The 19,614-nt window shown below is 34.4% G+C and overlaps 1 protein-coding gene, 1 long non-coding RNA gene and 1 pseudogene across 3 annotated transcripts; 2 read left to right on the forward strand and 1 right to left on the reverse strand.

Moving 5' to 3' along the window:
• The first annotated feature begins 1,041 nt into the window (after positions 1-1,041).
• LOC146899550 (F-box/kelch-repeat protein At1g26930 pseudogene) lies at positions 1,042-3,903 on the forward strand (annotated as a pseudogene). The gene is made up of 2 exons (XR_015023740.1): positions 1,042-1,364; positions 1,923-3,903. The product of XR_015023740.1 is annotated as an F-box/kelch-repeat protein At1g26930 pseudogene (transcript).
• Positions 3,904-8,616: 4,713 nt separating this feature from the next.
• LOC146899551 (uncharacterized) lies at positions 8,617-9,884 on the reverse strand. The gene is made up of 2 exons (XM_085736806.1): positions 9,680-9,884; positions 8,617-9,398 (listed from the first exon to the last, which is right to left on the reverse strand). The coding sequence occupies exons 1-2, from the start codon at positions 9,882-9,884 to the stop codon at positions 8,617-8,619; spliced, it is 987 nt and encodes a 328-aa protein (XP_085592932.1).
• Positions 9,885-11,733: 1,849 nt separating this feature from the next.
• On the forward strand, positions 11,734-14,495 carry LOC146899552 (uncharacterized). Its single transcript, XR_015023741.1, has 2 exons — positions 11,734-12,411; positions 14,207-14,495. It is a non-coding gene; the product is annotated as an uncharacterized LOC146899552 (long non-coding RNA).
• Positions 14,496-19,614: the final 5,119 nt, after the last annotated feature.

The following is a 19,614-nucleotide window of genomic DNA, read 5'->3' on the forward strand; positions in this document are numbered from 1 at the left end:
AGTCAGCGAGGCATGCAGAACCAGGGAAAAAAGAAAGAAAGAAGAAAAAACAACCGATCCTCCTTCTCGATGGTCAACACGTGTCTATACCGGCTGTAGCCCGTAACCGGTCATCCTCGAACCTTATGTGGACCCCACATCCACCAGCTCTGTCAAATTTTTGCACAATCCACAATTTTGAAACGAAAATTAAACCAACAAAGAAAGAACAAAGTTGAACTTGAATTAATTAATTTAACTAACGAATCCACTAAACGCATTAAAGAATCAAGGAGAATTTTGTAACATTAGTCAATATAATAAAAACATAAAAAAAATACAATTTTCTATATAAAATATAAATTACCTTTTTTTGTTCTTTAACCAATATTTTACTAACCTTTTGCGCTATTAAAATAAGGGTCTTGTTAACCAGTGCCCCCGAGGCACTAGTTAAGGAAACATAAAAGGTAATATTTGCATTGAAAACATCATTTTTTACACTTTTTAAACTTTGACTACACAAGTTTCAAGATATTTATACTATATTTGGTTTCCTTAACCAGTGCCCCGAGGACACTAATTAACATTTTCCTTAAAATAATTTAACTTAAACAAATTAGTATATGACTTTTTTTTTTTAAATTGGATATCCTTCGCGCGCAACTGCGAAGACTATTCCCTTGAGCATCGTGGGACCCAAATGGGCGGCAAGCTCTTTAAATTGGATATCCTTCGCGCGCAACTGCGAAGACTATTCCCTTGAGCATCGTGGGACCCAAATGGGCGGCAAGCTCTCCCTTAGAATTTTAACTGTATGCCCAAAACTAGATTCGAACCCAGTACCTTGGTTAAGCTAGAAGAGACTTGTTCCACCTCATCTAAGCGCTCTTGGGTAATTAGTATATGACTTTAACGGTAGATACAATTTAAGTTAAATAAACATATCTAGTAATTAGACAACTAAATCAAAGTGAAAACAATATATTCTAAAAAAAGAAGAATAATTAGAAAGAAGGTAAGATTATTAAATTATAAATTAAGATATGATCTAAGAAAGATAAGGCCATGTTGAGAGGGGTCCTCTAAGAGATTTAGTTCCAAACCATACTTTCATTTGATTTGCAGAAACAATCTCAAGAAACAAAAAAAAAAAAAAAGGACCAACCAAACCTTCTAAGAGTTGTGTGTTTTTCTGTTTATTTGAGGAGAGAGAAAATTGTTTGTCTTTCTCTCTCTTCATGTGTGCGTGTGAAAGGGTACATGCATAACAGTGACTTTGAAAGTTACATAGAGAAGAGTTGAAGATTGATTATTGTTGTTCAATTTTTCATATATTGAACATCAAGTACTTTTCATGTTTTTTTGTTTCTCACATCTTACATGTAAGTTTCTGACATCATTCTATCACTTTCTCTCTCTATATCTATATATGCGTGTTTTCTTTGCTATGTTTTTTTTATGTTAGATTTTTTTTTGGATCTAATTATAAGAGATCTAATTAAATTTAGTTTTTTTGTTTAATTGTGATTAAAATGATTAATGGGTTTTGGTTAAAATTGATATTTTTTTTTTTAGTTTCTATATTGGAATGCTGGATTCATTTTGATTCCTTGAACTGGTATTTTTCAATTGACCTTACTATATATATATTTTGAATGTGTTTTGATTTCTGAGATCTCTATGTGTGAATTTGTTTATTCAAGAGTTATTTTTTTAATTTTATTTTTCCTTATTTATGTTAAGCCACTTTGATTCTGTTCATATAATTTGATTTTGCATGGATTCTGATCTATGATCTTGTATTTCTGTGGTATTTGCGTTTCTGGGCCTTTAAATTTCATAGAAGAATTTGTTTTTATGAGAAGAGTTATTAATTATGAAAGTTAAAAATATATGAGATTTGTGATTTGAATTGAATTTGATTTGTTTTGTTTCAACAGGCTCTTGTTTCTGAGCTGAGATTATTCATCTCTGTGCTGTTGATTGGTGATTGAATACTTGTTGTTGCTGCAAAGACTATGTTGGAAGGTCGTTCCTGCTTGGTTCCGAGGTTGTTTTCCAGTTCTTGTCAGGCAGAGGCAGAGAACAATTGGTCTTTCATGAAATTCATGCCGGATTTGGAAATAAAAAACGGTAAACGAGGTATTGATAATGAAGACGAACCGCAGCCGAGGAAGGTTAACAGGAGATTAGAATCTTGTTATCCAGGTGAGATGGATTCTGTTGTTCCACAAATCGATCTGGACGATGATCAGAGGAAGGATTTTGAGCCATTGAATGATTGCCAAAGTGTGGAAAATGTTGTTGCTTTTTCTGTCATGTTTTTGGCTGAAAAATCGCAGCATTCGTTCGGTGATGAACTGCAGAAGAAGCAGCTTGATGATGGGAATTTGATTAATTCCACTGACGAGCCGACGGATGAACAGAAGCAGCATCATGCAGGGGATTCATCAGATTCAAGTTCACTTTTGCCACGCATGAATCGAGACAGCTCGATTACCTGTCTAAGCCGTTGTTCGAGGTCCGATTATGGTTCACTTGCGTCGCTGAATCAGAGCTTCCGCAACATAATCCGGAGCGGTGAGCTCTATCGTTGGCGAAGACTGAACGGTATCATAGAGCACTGGATTTATTTTTCGTGTGCCCTCCTCGAATGGGAGGCCTATGATCCAATTCGCGAACGGTGGATGCATTTACCTAGAATGGCTTCTAACGAATGCTTCATGTGTTCAGATAAGGAGTCTTTAGCGGTAGGTACCGAACTTCTTGTGTTTGGGAGGGAGTTGCAATCCCATGTTATATACAGATACAGTCTTTTGACAAACTCGTGGGAATCTGGAATGAGGATGAATTTTCCAAGATGCTTGTTTGGTTCTGCTAGCCTCAGAGAGATTGCAATTCTAGCTGGTGGTTGTGATTCAGATGGGCATATCCTTGACTCGGCTGAGCTCTATAACTCCGAGAATCAAACATGGGAAACACTCCCAAACATGATCAAGCCCAGGAAGATGTGCTCTGGGGTATTCATGGATGGAAATTTTTATGTTATCGGGGGAATTGGTGGTCGTGATTCCAAGCTTCTTACCTGCGGTGAGGAGTACAATTTACAGACTAGAACATGGAAAGAAATTCCTAACATGTCACCCGGGCGTAGTGCTAGGGGATCGGAGATGCCTGCCACAGCCGAGGCACCACCTCTAGTAGCTGTTGTAAATAATGAACTATACGCCGCTGATTATGCTGACATGGAGGTTAAAAAGTACGATAAAGGTAACAAAGTGTGGCTTACAATTGGTAGATTACCGGAGAGAGCAGCTTCGATGAACGGTTGGGGTCTTGCATTTAGGGCATGTGGAGATAGGCTTATTGTTATTGGCGGACCAAGGAGTCACGGCGAGGGTTTTATTGAACTCAATTCATGGGTTCCTAGTGAAGGACCTCCACAATGGAATCTACTTGCTAGAAAACAATCCGGTAACTTTGTTTATAATTGCGCCGTGATGGGATGCTGAAGAATTCAATTGTGAAATAATTGACACAAGATTCTTGCTAATTGGTACTTTCCTCCTTATTCTTTTACTATGATGATATTTTTCTTTCAAAGGTGGGGGAAGAAATTCAGATAATACTCAAAGATTGGCTCAAAGTTTTCAGGGGAAGAAAGCTAAAAGTCTTTTCATTTTTATGTTTACAATTTTCAGTTACTATTTTGTTCCCATTATTATTAAAATTGGTATCTTCCCCCATTTCCATTTACATGAAAATTTTCACAGCTTGATATCATGTAGCACAGGAATAGGTTAAAATAATTCAAGTTCCAACACAAATTGTAGGTTATTGGTGGTGTTGTTGTTGTAAGTTTTTTTTTTTTTTTTTAAATGTTATCAACACAACTAGATATTTGATTTTCTTGATCATAAATTTTCTTACCTTAAATGATAGAATAATTTCTTAGTTGTTTGCTTAATTTTGGATTATTGAGTAATCCAATTTACAAATCAAATTTGTTGACTATTTATATTGAGCTTTCTCCCTAGCCTTGAAGTTGAAAGTAGTAGTAGTACTTATATAACCATCACATTTATTACTTGATGCAAATCTAACTCGAGACCGTAATATATTTCCTTTGTATTCCCAATGATTGAATTGTTGATTATGACACAGTTGCATTTGCCAAAGAAGAAAAGAGTATAGTAGTAGTAATTAACTATTTTAATCTTTTTAGTAAAAAAGAAAAACTATTTTAATCTTTGAAATTGTAAGTACATTCATTTAATCTCAAGAAATCAAAAAATAAAACAACTCTGAAAAAACAAAACCAACCACAAAACCAAAACAAAAAACAATGCTGAACTGCTTAACATTACAAAAACAACGTTGTTCCACTATTTGTCCAAACTCCAGACCATGTCCAAAATATTTGGTCTTCAGCTTAAACCACCATTAATATTGAATTTTAACATTATCAATCAAAATTAGCAAATAACCCTCTTTGAAATAAAAATAGAAAATTATTAGTCTCTTTTCAGATGCTCAAAATACAAGTTAATCAAATGACAACTTCAAATTACCCAAAATAGCATCAACGACAGTTAACTAATGTTTAGGGATCTTTTTAAATCAGTTAAACTGATTTTAAAAGTTATTTAACCGATTTAAAAGCGTCGAACAGTAGCCAACTACCGTTTTGCAGGGAACGGTAGTTAATTTTCCTACTGTAGGTGTTTGTGAGCAATTGCTAGGTGCTAAAAGAGCAATCCCCTAATTTGATATGAAGTCTTCACAACTTATAAACCAAATGCAGGCCATAAACTCTTGAACATGGTCGGAAGCATAAAATAACAATGTAATATAAATACCAAACAACTTTAAGATAACATTCCAAACTATTAAACTAAAATTGTTCATTTTAGTCTTTAACGTTAGCTTATTGGGTCACATGGTGTGATTATATTGGATCATATATCACGTGATGTAAAAACGATGTTTGAATTTGCAGGGACTAAACCCGACTAAAACTAAAAGCACTTTAATACAATGATTAAACCATTTGTATACTAAATAATAATTTAGTTTTTCTTTAATTCACACACAACTGCAATGTTAAGGATTCGAGCCCAAGTGTATGTCTGGTCTAGTAATATCGATTGTTATTCTTTAATTTACTTTAAAAGATTGGTATTTAGAAAATTTCATAGACTAAATTGAAATGCTCATTTACTCCAAAGAAAATTCAAAATGAGGGACAAAGAAAATTCATTGAAATGCTCTTTTCTTTTCTCCATTTTTTCTTTCTTTTTTTTCTTTTGATAACAAAACAAGTTTGCTCTATCAATCGAATCAAGATATCACACCACCAAAAAAATCGAAACAAGATATCATGGATAAATGTATTTATTTTTAGTTTAAATAGTTCTAATTAAATTTATATAAAAAAAAAACTGATTAAATTTATGGAGAATGCATATGCTCAACGCATCAAGACTCTTGAAAATGCATAAAAAATGAATTGTGTGGTGACGATGGAATAGGAAATTGCACATCATGCCGGCAGGGATTAATATTTTTTTTTATTTATTTTTTAGTTTATAAAAAGAAAGGAAATAAATCAAATTCGCACGTCATCCATTATTATATAATTTCAATTATAAACGAAGGTCCAAGTGAGAATTAATCAAGTTCAAACGTCATACGTTATCTACATGCAATGCATCTTGCTAATTGCAGTCATAATGTTTCCGTCTTTCGGTATAACTTTTCTCCCAGCAAAATCGTAAAGGTCATTCTAATAAGTGTCATAAGGACATTGGTTAAAGAATTGAGAAAAAGTAAACAATTATTAAATTTTATGCCGAAATAATTACTTTTTGGTATTTCAGTATGTTTAATACACAATTTACAAATAAAATTTCTATTTTGAGTTTTTTTAAAGTCTCAAATGGTTAACATTTTCCAAATTATAATTAGGATACGCTTATTGTTTTCAAAACTTCCGAATCAAATTCAATATGGAGTTTACAACACTAACATTCTGCGTACCAACCACTTGCGCTATACTTTGATAAGATATATCACACACCTTTTACTCAATTACAATATTCATACTCCCGTATTTCTATAAATTATACATGTTTGCATATACAATTTTGTACAGCATAATTTGTCAGAAAGTATACATCACAAAATATATGCTTTTTATGGATGAATGTATACACTTTGTAGTCATGTCGGTGATGGAAAAAGTTTCTCCATGGTATTAATTGTTGTTATTGGATTTTTCTAATTGTAAGTATGTGAAAATGGTCCAGAGTGTAGCCGAAACACGTCTTAGGCTTGGCATGACTGAGACGCTTTTAATTAATAGTTTGTTGGGTTGTTCATTCACCATTACTATATATCAATTTCATTTCAAAGTTTTAGCTTCTTTGTCATTTGATAATGATACACGGATTGTACCTAGTGAGAAATTGAATTTTGATTTAATCCAAAAAAAAAGGCAATAGACTTGTGTGATAGAATGAAATCAATAAAATTGTTTATGATGTGAATGATTATATAACTTTTTATTTGGTAAATTTAACTCATTTTTGTTATAGAAGATAGTTCAAAATTGTGACTGACTGAACACAATATATTTGTCTACTATGTGACTTGTTCATTACCAAATATGCTGCTCAATCGACCGATTTAGCCTGTGTTTAGCCTAGCGGCTACCTGGACGCAGTTGTACGTTTTCCCAAACTCTACAATTAGCAGCTTCAGCAAATCACGACCAAATGTGTTTTGGGACGCGAGAATAGCCAAAGCACAACAAATCCAAACAGGTTGTTAATTGTTTTCACTTTTTAGACTTAACGCTCGAAGAATATGTTAAGCACCAAATATTTGGTCATTTGACTTATATCATATCATTTCGACCCAATCAACAATCAACGCTATTAAACACGCGTCTTCTTCCCAACCTTTGCTCCTCATGTTACAATAAGTGAATGTTTGTCTTCCATGGGAGTTGAACTCAATACCCAGAGAGGCAGAGGCAGAGATACGTACCACAATTTCTTAACTCCTCCACTGTCAATTGAACTATTGCCTTGTAACATGCTGACCCAATTAATTAGAAATTGACACTACAATCCATGGTCTTCATGCACCCCTTTGCCCTTCCTGCGATGAATTAACGAATTTTTCCCTTCTGTGGGAATTGACTACTTGACTTGGTACCTAAGAGTACCATAATTCTTTAACTCCCACTACCTTGGAGACGGCGAGGACATTGCACTTCTACAAGAAGTGAAGCTTTAGGCCTTCATGGGTAGTTTCTGCATGAATTGGGCCTTTGGTCCGGTGAAATATTTTGAAAGTAAATGAACGTGCTTCAAATTCTTATTCTTTTTGTTGAAAATTTTAGGAGAAATGTTCTTCTCCCAACAAGATTTGCTCATTCCCAACCAAACTTTCGAAGGTATATTTGGCGTGAGTTATATTTGGCGTGAGTTAACTCACACACGTGTTAACCTCAGCGTGACTTAACTCACGTTGGCTATAGGTCTGCGTGAGTTAACTCACGCTGCTAAGCAGACAACATTTAATCCATTGCATTCAATGCAACTAAGTCATTAATGACCTGTAATCTTTACACACTCATAATTGAACTGAGTTACGCCAGTTTAACAACATAATCACATACTCGCACATAAACTATCCAAATTACACAAATTTATCGTTTATCACACAATCACATAATCACACATAAACGATCCAAATTACACAAATTCGTCGTTAATGACGCATAATCACTTAATCACACTTAATGACACATAAATGATCCAAATTACACAAATTCGTCCTTAAATTCCCAAAATCACATAATCTCACATAAACGATCTAAATTACACGAATTCGTCGTTAAATTGCACATAACACAAATTCATTAAAATTCAACATTACGGACACAAATTCGAACACATTACACTATTACACGTTAATAAATATTACACTTCAACGGATCGGACATAAAGATACAAAATGTTATTTTCAAGCATTAACCTAAACATGTAATCAACGTCGCTATCATTTTTGACAAGTTGTGGATAATACATGGTCTTCCAAAAGTCCTCTTCCTTATCCTCCTCCAAGTCTATGCATGACACTTGTACAATGACATGAGATGTTCTTTGATTTTCACCAATATGGATAAAGTATCTGTGAAGTTGTGCCTTCAACTGTCCAACTTATTGGCGGGGGTTAAAAAGACCTTAACCTTCTTTCTCAAGCTCTCATATTGAACATGAGGTTCAACTGAAACCTGTGCATCGTCAGACATGTTTCACTTCACAAAATATAACGGAATAAAAATTATGAGAATAAAATCAAATGGAAGATAAAATAAATAATTGAATAATTAGAGACAAAAAAATGAGAGCAATAATTGGAGTGACATAACCGACCACAAAAAAAAAATAAAAATTCACTACATATATTCATATAATATTAGTTACATATTGGACACAAATATCCAAATTATATAATCGGCCACCAAAAAATACGTCAGTGTAATATCGACAAAAAATAGGACGAACACCGACCAAGAAGTGTCATAACCTATCTAACTAGACTAGTGATAGTGCAAAAGTGTCATAACCTATCAACACGCTCCCACCTAGAGGGGATTCGACCCATGGATGTCGATTTCGGTGTAGACCTCACCCTTTTAGGTGCTCCCTTGGTTACCACTTTTCTTGGAGGTGGAGACAACATTGTGTCCTCCGGAAATCTTAGTTGACGCAACACCTCTTTGATATGGTGTTTCATCTTGTAAGGGGCTCTTTTGAGACGTTTTTGAATGGCTTTCCATTCCTCCGTAACGGGAAAATGTTCATCAACCTCTTCTCCACGTACACTTAACCTTTGCCAATGAGGGTGTACTTCATCCAATAGAATATGCAATTTTTCTTTTCTCTTCTCGGCAATAATACATGCACAAGGCAACCCGTAGCTTGTCTTTTGCACACAACCACAATATTCTTTATCTAAGCCGAATGTCCTAGAGCGTGCTAATTCGTCATCCATAAAACCCAATGCGGCTCTAGATACATACCCCTCCAATTCAGAGAATAATTTGTGTCTTTTGTATTTGTGTTCCATGAAAGTTATGCTCCACCCAAAACTTCCTTGTATCTCACCTAATTGGATAACCAACATTTTGTCTATTTCATCCCAACAAGATGCAAAATCTCCCACGTTACTCCTTAAATATTTTTTCAACTTTCCATGAGCCGATTCAACAATGTTGGTGGTTCTACACCCTAGATGCAAGACTTTATTCGTCCATGCCCTCACAAGTTTCTGCTTAACGTTCAAAACTGTGGTTTCAACATATGCAACGAACTTTGGAAATGGTTCGCATACCTCTTTGACTTCGGATGAACAAAAAATATGTCTTCAAGAGTGGTTTCCTCACTATTTGCTCTTGTGAAATAGACATATTTATGTTCCTCCAACTTTGAAATCAAGTATTGCATCTCCGTCTTGTCACCTCTTTGCCCCTTGCACCATCTAGTTCGCGCATTGTACACTTGCTTGATGGTCATCACACTTTCTTTGTTTTTTTCCTTCAAATCAGTGAGAATATTCCTAGGAACCACCTAGCTCTTTGTCATGTCAATAACTCTTTGCTTCTCTTCCGCTTTTAGTCTACCTGCAAGAAGGGGGCCGGCTAACTTTGGCGCAAACTCATGGTCGTGAATTCCACAAAGCATTGCAACCCACCAATCTTTTGATTCCTTTTCAAAGAAACCTTGCAACCTACATGGACATTCACATTTCCTTGAGCCCGTGCCTTCAAGGTTTGCTTTCTTCCTCGTCTTAGGTGGCTTGTATTGACCACTTCTTTCACATTGCATCGTCAAGAATGACCTTTTAAAACTAGATTTATCTTTAAATATAGTAAATCCAGCCCGTGCCGCTTGTCGACGAACCCAACCTAGTAAATCATCTCGCTCTCTCCATCTTTCATTTGTTATAAAAAAAATGAGACGGTGTCTACTTCAATACCACGAACGTTGGCAACACCGTTAGGTATCAGTTTAGGTTTATCTTCAATGTGACCAATGTGAGCTTGAAAGAGAATTTTGACTTTCAACTTCACATTTACGGTTGGTTTGACATCGCCGGAAGCTAGTCGGAAGCTTCTCCGAAAGCTTCAATTTTGGCCGGTTTCGGTTAATGTCATGATCCGCCACATTTTCAATCATATTACTCTATGTCTATTGAATAACAAAATAACAAGGAAAACAAACTTGTGCAACAAGCTAACAAAGAAAAAATGTGGCATACAATTTCAAAAACACAACATTATACTCCTGCGTGAGTTAACTCACGTTAGCTCTGCGTGTGTTAATTCACGCTAAGACCTTCTTCCCAAAACTGACGAACCGAGCACAAAAACCAGCAAAATCGAATGAGTTTAAATGATACATTACCTGATATTTGATGCTTGATGAGCGTAGAAACTTGCTTCAGGGCGATTTGCAATGATTTGGAATGAAGATTTTGACCCAAAAAATTGCACCTTTTGGGTATTTGGAGGTGGAGGGAAAGAAAATGATGCTTGAAGTATGGACTGATGGGTTTTGTATAAAAACAGTAAACTCTGCGTGAGTTAACTCATGCAGGAAGTGCTCAGCGTGAGTTAAGATACGTCGGGGTACTTTGGTCATTTCAGTTGGGAGTGAGCAATTTTGTTGGCAGAAGAGCAAATTTCAAATTTTAGGCTATTATTTTTCCCATCATGTTGGTTTCTCACGCGTTTTTTTTTTCTTTTTAAAATACCCTTTGCTAGGTAAATATAATCTGAACAATATTATTCGGAAAATAAAATTCGAAATGTATCAAACACCGCAAAAAACCGTGTTCAGAGACATATTGCAGTGTAAAAATTGACAGAGTTCATATTATATTTTTCGAACCTTTAACAAACAGTTCGGATTATATTTGCCGAACTGTGTCAATTTGACGATTCAAGACTGATTAAAAAAATGTAATGGTAAGAAACACTCGTATATTGTAATCATCTATTATAAAATAAAATCAATTTTGCATTCATCACCATGTATTCATCACAAGAAGTTTACTGGTTGTTGGCATATTCCTAGTCCTAGACTTGTCTCTCCAAGCTTTTGAGCGTGATCTACGCTAACTTGCATGTACCTTTTGAATAAACTATGTATTGCATTTTCTATCACATTTTAACATGGAAAAAATATTCATTTGATAAGTATATTTTTGTAAGAAAGTTGAACTTATGAATACAAAAATATATATCTAAATAAACAGAAAAATAGAGATTAAGGTCAAATATGAAGTTGACTATGTAACATCCCGATTTTTTAGATTATTATTATTATTATTATTATTATTATTATTATTATTATTATTATTATTATTATTATTATTATTATTATTATTATTATTATTATTATTATTATTGTTATTCTTATTATTGTTATTCTTATTATTCTTATTCTTATTATTATTATTATTATTATTATTATTATTATTATTATTATTATTATTAATTGTTTGGAAATTATGTGTTTATTTAATGGGGTTGATTTGGTGGGTTAGTTGAGTTTTATTAGAAACCACAAAGAAAAGGGCATTTTTGACATTTAGAAGATAAGAGTATTTTTGAGAAGTTATTAGAAAATATGAGTTTTTGAGGAATTAAAAGAATAGGGGTGTATGAGTAAATTGGAGGGTTAAGTGAAGTAAATATGTAATGTTTTATTTGTGGAGAGAATAGAGACTAAGCCTATTATGTATTGTGTGAACCAAATGTAACAGCCCGATTTTTCGATTAGATTTATTTTTATTATTCTTAATTGTGTTATATGTGCTCTTGTGTGATTATTTGCCTATGTGTGTATTTTGGTTGGGATTCGCAGAATTCGGTGTTAGAAGAGTATTTTAGTCATTTTGGATTTAGGGGCATTTTGGTCATTTTGAGAGCAGGGGTAATTTTGTAATTTTTGCTGAAGGTTATTTTTAGTGCTTAGTGAGAGTTATTATTTTACTAAGTGTTGGAGAGTGGAGTAATTATTTATTTTACCATTAAGTGACCGTTAGTGTTATATTTTACCGTTAAGTGAGTAGTAACATTTTGGGTTAGAATAGAAATGGGTTAGGCCCATTAAGACATTGTGAGTTAAGCCCAATTGAGTAGAGCCTATATAAACTTGAGTTGGTAGTGAAATTGGGGCTTTACCAACATTTTCATTTCATTTTCACAATTAGGGAGAGGTAGAGAGAGAAAGAACAAGAGGAGAAAAAGGGTTTTGAAGAGAAGGATCTGGAGAGGGCTAGAAGAGGCTAGATAATCAAGGGTTGGAGCTAAAGTGAAGCACTAGCTAGAGATTGTGAAGAATTAAAGTAAGGGGGTTAGAATTCAAGCATAATCAATAGTTGTAGTTCATCCCTAAATCTTTGCTTAAGTTGTTAATTGAGATTTTGTTGTAGAAATTCGTGCTTAATTATGATGATATGATTATATAAATGAATTAATTGATAATTGTGTTGTTGTTGTTGAATTTGTATGTCAAAATGGGTAGACATGAACATGGTATGTTTTTGGTATGAAATTGATAAATTGTGAAGTTGTGGTTGTTGAATTATGAATGGATTCATGTTCAATTGTTGTTGTTGTTGATGATTTGAATCATGTTGTTGTTGAATTGATACATTGGGTATCATTGATTATGAATTGGTGATGAGATTTGTTGTGTTGTGGTGAAAATAGTTGTTGTGAATATTGGTTTTGATTATAGATGAAAACTTGTTGTTCTTGAGAAAATGGATTTCCAATTAATTCGTATAACTTATTCAAATGCCACGAAACGTGTGAGTTTGATGTGTTGGAGCCTCGGGTTATGCCTCAGATCACTTTTAACATTGAAGGGTTTCAAACATTCGATTTTGGGGCGAAAATGGCGTAAACCCGCGGTCGAAACGCGCGAAAATGCACGTTACGGAGCGCTGCGCCTGAGCTAGGGCGCTAGGCGCCCACACTCAGAGAGCTAGCGCTAGGCGCTGCACCTCTGGCGCCAGGCGCCCAGCACAGGGCAACGTGCCCATTGTTCTGTGTTCGGGTTGTCGGGGGCAGTCGTGTAGGGGTCCGTAGCGACCGTTTGAAGGTGTTCTTGTACTGTTTTCACTTACTTTTCAACTGGAACAAACTTGGCTTTATCAAATCTTTAGGTTTTTCAAATGGCTTCAAGCTTGTGTACACGATATTCGGTTTTTCAGAACGTGTCGGAAAATGATCTTTTGTGAACATAAGGGATTTCAAGCTTAGTCTACAGTTCATATAGACTTAGGCAAGGCTTTTAAACTTGATTTTCGGGTGAAATCGTGGAATATGTGAAATGCTTATGTAACCTCCACTGCACGCATATGTGACTTGTGAGAATACATGGCATAGACAATTGACCTTGTTTACTTGGTTTTGACTTAAATGCTCAATTATTTTTAACGTTGTGACTTTGAGAGACGGATTTGATTGAAATGATTTTTGAGAGCCAATTGCATATGAATCCTTTATGGAAATTTGTTATACCTTGTGTGAAGATGATTGGTGGTGTATATATGTGACAGCTATATGTTGCTTAAATTATGGATGTTGTTGGTGATTGTATATATGTTAAGTGGTGGTGAATTGTTGTGATTGCATATATACAAGTATTGGTGATGTTGAGGTGATTGGTTTGTGTGAACATATGCATTTTAGTCGAGTCATATGTTCATGCATTCATGACTGATGGTGGTGGATTTTATATCCAATTGAGGTGATTACGATGTTTTTGTTGCATCGAAGGTGACGACCTTGAGGTGGTATGGTACCACATGCTCTAGATGAGTCTAGAGCCATTGCATACATTGTTGGTGAATTGAAATCCATTTGAGTTGTGCATGATGATTGAAATTGTTAATTGACATGGTTGAAATTGTGATACATGTATGATCCACCTGTTGATACGAACTTGGAATGATGATATTGAATGATCTTGAATGATATGAGTATTGAGAATACTTGTGAATATGTGTATGAATTGTTCTTGAATATATCTTTCATTTCCAATGTTCTTGATTAAATCTTATATGGATTATGATTGATGTAATGCTAACCTCCAGTGGTTTTGACCGCCTACCTGTCTGTATGGATGGGTAGACGCTGTGCAGGAGTAGTCCGCTTGCGGTGACTGCTTGGATAGCTGGAGTTAGCCTCCACTATCGTTTGGAGTATAGTTTAGGGCTCTGATTAGGTCGAGTCGGCGTCCCTTTACTTTGTTGGAATTTATTTATGTTGAGATGTACTCTCTGTTGAGACTTTGGAGATTTTTTTTTTATGATGTTGTTATTGGACCATATGGCATATGTATTGATTTGATATGGAGATGTATGATTATATGTCCGCTGCAACTGTTGAGATTTATATCTATGCATGCAAGTTGTTATTTAGTTTGAGACGCAGCGTCTATTTCTTGAATATTTGCTATATTCGCGTGTTTTATCGCTTTAATAGAAATAGGGCGTTACACCAAACCCAAAACAAATGAATATAAATAAGAAATCCGCTCTTTACCCAACATAAATTGATCGTTCCCAACTGAAATGACTATAATGTCCATGTGTGAGTTAACTCACGCTGCGTGAGTTAACTCACGCACCCCATGCATGCAACGTGAGTTAACTCATGCAACATGGAATCATAACCTGAATTCACATCAAAATCATCATCTAGTTCATTTTTCACCAAAAGTTATACATATTCAGCCTATCTTCCAATGATCTTTCGGTTCCTATACTTTTGAACCAAGTAAATACATACCCTTGCATTTGAATATCTATAAGCCCTGCATTTGATAACACACATCTAAACCCATTAATTAGCCAATTTTGTCATTCCACCCAGGGACAGAGTCAAAAATTTATAGTTTAGGGTGGACCGAATTTAAGAGTATATCTTGGTAAAGAAAAAACATATTTTTTATAAGCAAAATATATTCAAGAAATTTTAGAAATCATATTATATATCCAAAAATTGTAAGAAATTTCAAAGATATAAGAAAGATGAGAGGCTCGCTTTAGTATGACAAGACTAAAGAAGATTTGTTCTGTCCCTGTGAGCTTAGCTTAGTTGGTAGGGACATCGCATAATTTATGCAAGGGCAGGGGTTCAAACCCCTGACACCCCACTTCTCCACACTTAAAATGTGTGAGCTCTAGCCACTAGGCTACTTGACCAAAAAAAGAAGAAGAAGAAGATTTGTCAACTTAACTCAGTTGGTAGGGACGATGCATAATATATGCAAGATCCATGGTTCAAAACCCGACCACCATAAAAAAGATTAAAGAAGATTATGAATAGTAAAGAAAGAAAAAATGAAACAAAAGAATGCAAATGTATGAGGATAAATTCAAGATAAAATCACGAGCGCTGAACCGTTGGTATGAGATTGCGTAAATAACACTGCATGCAATAAGTAAAATAAATTCACGAAATTACAACAAGGAATCATAAATTGATATTCGTTAAGGATTAATGTTCTTTTGTAAATTGCAAACAAAATTTTACTTTATTTTTCATTGTTATGCATTATAAATAATAGTTAGTGTAATTAAGCTCCGAAATTTGAATGTTCGAGGCCAAGTAAATTGAGTAAAAACAATTCATTATACAATATTTTATAAACTTCATAGAAAATAAATATTGTGACCAAGAAATATATAATAGCATATTAATTTGATTTTTTTTTTTTTATAAAAATTTAGGGACAACCGTGGCTTATGTAGGTCCCCCTTATAGCTCCATCTCTAATTTCATCCTACAATTTTTTCTCACAAGCATCAAGAATATCGTTAAAATCACCTACAAAACACCAAGGGATCAAACATAGATTAGAGAATAGGCATGGCAACAAAACCCATACCCGCGGTTACCCGCCCGAACAAAACCCAAATTGACGGGTTTTCCCTGTTTTGACTGGGTTTGGGTATGAGTATGGGTTTCCCCCGATTTCAAAACACGGGTATGGGACGGGTAACGGGTATATAGGTACCCACCCCGAACCCATACCCAAACCCGTCCCAAATGTAAAAAATTACTTTATGATGATATGTCATGTTATTTTGTTTGATAATTGTCATTTTAATAAAAATTACCATTGATATTTAAAGGATCAACTAAATAAATATGTCTAACAAATGTTAAAGTGAGCCTATTGTTGGATGATGTATTACAACGTTGCTCTTGGGAATGAAAAAAACTTCTATTTTTTATTAAAAAAAATTATTCAATGCAGAGACGGGGATGGGACGGGGATACCCGAACCCGTCGGGGACGGGGATGAGATTCAATTCTTCATCCCCGTTAGGTATGGGTAGGGTAACAGGTAAGTATATTCAAATCGGGTATGGGGACTGGGAAGGTAAAACTCGTCCCCACCCCGCCCCATTGCCATGCCTATTAGAGAATCCTGGTTTCGGCCCTCCCTTTCATAAAAAGAAGATAGGATAGATTAGAGAATAAAATAATAAATTCCTTCTACTGCCTTTATGAAACCTATAAAAATCAATCAATCTCAAATCACTCTTTTATTGTCCCTAATTTCAATATCAATATGTTTCAGAGAATAATTAGTTATTTTGCAATTTAGATATTCCTTCGAAAGTAAAACCACACCACCCTTTCTTTAATTTATCAGTATGACTCAGTTTCATGCACTATTATTATATACGAATACGGTTTATAGGCCTAATTCAGGTACTTCAGATTACGAATTGTAATAGGGTTATCTAAACCCCAAAAGTTCCAACTTATACAACAGATAAAAGAATCCACAAATAAGTTGGAACTAATAAAAAGACTTCGACTGTTGTATAAGCTGGAATTGCCGGGGTGTCGGTAGCCCAACAATTTCTTTTCATCAATAGGAGTGATGGTGACTCCTTCACAAGGCTGCTAAATTTGAGCAAGCATGACCTTAAGAGAAATGATTCTCAGAACTTTTCCTATAAGGCAAAAATTTAATTAGGTTTCAGGGGACATGTTTGTGGTATTGTTGTTTTACTGACTTGTTATGAAGGTTAAGGTTCACCATTGACACAAAGAGGGTAATAACACAAAAGATGATGGAAATGGACAAAATGAGATTTTTTTTTTCTTTCTTTTCAGAATGAGTAGGTTGTAATTTTGAAAATACAATAGCCCCCTAATATACTACTCAATCAATGACCACATCCCTGCTGATAACACTCCCTCATATTAATATTCATAGTCAAACTCATTATGTTTTTCTCTAAGATAGGCAATAAGAGATCATAATTTGTTATACAACGACAAGGGATCACCCAGCGTATCTGATCATTAAGAAGTACACGGTCAACACCTTCCTTTATAACTAAGACTACTTGATTTTTGATTAATGGACAGAATAATGAAATCCCTTCACTTGACAATTGGATTGCCATACTGATCCTTTTGACAAAAATCAATAAAGTCCACTTATATGGAATCAATGTATTCAATAAAGAGTTCAAGGAAGTCATTTTATTAATAAGGTTATTTTTGGTATTTTAGTAAGAATGATTATTTTTACTAAGTTACTAGTGAGTTAGGGTAATTATTTAGAGATGGTAATTATTCGGTGTTTTAGCGGATTAAATGAGTAGTAACTTTTGAGAATTCGTTAGTAAGAATGTTGAGCCCATTATGACAATTAGAAACCTAACCCAGTTAAGAGGTGACTAACTATATAAGCATAACTCTTATGAGAAAACTAGGTTAAGTCATTCATTATTTCATTTCACAAACTTAAGAGGTATGGAGAGAAAGTAGATCACAAACTTGGAGATAAGAGGAAATAAGAAGCTATAGAGAGAGCTTGGGGTTTGAAGAGTTAGGAGGAGATTGAAGCTTAAACTAGTGGATTCAAGACCTAGAGGTAAGGGGGGTAGATTACTCAATTAAGCTATAATTTCAACTTTTGATTATGGGTCATAAGTGATTATTGTGAATTATGACTTTTGTGATTTTTGATGATGAATTTTGTGCTCTTAATTTGTGTGTAATTATGAGTATGTTAAACTTCATGGAATTGATATGTTTATGTGCTTAAATTCATAGTTGTTGTTGAAGCCTTCTACTTTATGTGTTTTTGATGATGTTCTTTAGTTTACATTTTGATGATCATATTGCTCTTAGTTTTAAGTATATAGCATTGTTAAAGCACCCAACATCTATGTGTATTGTCCTAGGATTCACTTGTGTCACGTGCATTGCTAGCATTTTTGAAAATTACTCATATCTCCTCTTCTTGCTATTGAATCGATTCATAAATGTGTGAATTGTATCATCTAAAGTTTCTGACTTCAAATGAATCGATTCACCAAACCTTCAATCGCATCACACTTGAGTCGATTCAACAGTTTGAATCATATCATGAATTCTTTCTGTCTTGAACTAAATCAATTCATAAAGGGTTGAATCACTTCATTCTCCATCCTGTGCTCACTTGAATCGATTCACATTTACACTGAATAATATCAATTTTCATAGGTTTCTGGCTTGCATTTTTGCTGCCAGAATCGATTCACACATTAAGTGAATCGATTCACTATGTTGTTTTTGGGCGAATTTTTAGACTTTCCACCCCTCTCTCTATATACTCTCTTCTTCATAACTCCCAAAATATTGAATCATTTGCATCTATTGTCTCTAGGTCTCAAAAACTCATTGTTCATAAATTCTTCAAGGCTAAACACTTTTTCTTAGAATCACTTTGTACATTGAGTCATATGATATGCTAGGGTGCTAGTGGGATTGTAAGTTGGTTCTTTCAAGGAAATTGGTTGGGCTTAATCAAGGTTCCAAAGTGAAGTGAATAATCTCATTCCACCTCCAAAGGTCTTAGGGGTTCTTTCTAATTGTTCTTGTGTTTAAGGGGATCCATTTGTCGTACGTAGCATCAAAGAGCCTGAATGTAAAGTTCGAAGGGTTTCACGGGTATATTGAGGATTCGAAGACATCAAAAAGCACCAAAGTCAAAGGTTATTTGAAGTTTGGGGAAATGCTTACATAGGGGTTGAAGAATTAGGATAGTTCCAAGGAACTCTTGCAATCACATTTGTATTCAACATTGTTACTATTAGTGGATGACCTTGGTGGAGGCGTTTTTCACCAAGAAGAGTTGACGTAGCCCGAAGCGAGGATGAAAGGGTGAATAACTATAAAAATATCGATGTCGTTCTCTTTTCCTTATATCCTCTTTAATTTCCGTTAATTGTATATGTTAATTGATTAATTGATAGTGTAGAAATTTGATAATTGATCTAATTTTTGAATTAGGTTTTTACTATTGTGCTTGGATCAATTAGTTTCAATTTCTATTCAATTCATCAATTGCATATACATTGTGTTTTTGGTTGATAGCTTGTTATATTTCATTATAGATTTGGATTTGAAATTGTTTAGTTTTGCAAATTTTCAAGAATTATTAATATTTGATTGTAATAAGATTTACATTGTGAACTTCTCCATTCTATTGTAAATCTAAAATAAAGTAGACAAACAAATGT

The sequence above is a fragment of the Medicago sativa genome, chromosome 8 (assembly GCF_051527215.1).
Source record: "Medicago sativa cultivar Bolivia chromosome 8, Bolivia_mono, whole genome shotgun sequence".
In the NCBI taxonomy this organism is placed as follows: domain Eukaryota; kingdom Viridiplantae; phylum Streptophyta; class Magnoliopsida; order Fabales; family Fabaceae; genus Medicago; species Medicago sativa.

Coding starts and splice junctions, on each gene's coding strand:
- LOC146899551 (XM_085736806.1), bottom strand. CDS start 9,884: ATGCAATGTGAAAGAAGTGGTCAATACAAGCCACCTAAGACGAGGAAG. Junction 9,399..9,679: donor AGCCGGCCCCCTTCTTGCAG/GTAGACTAAAAG, acceptor GTTCATCCGAAG/TCAAAGAGGTATGCGAACCA.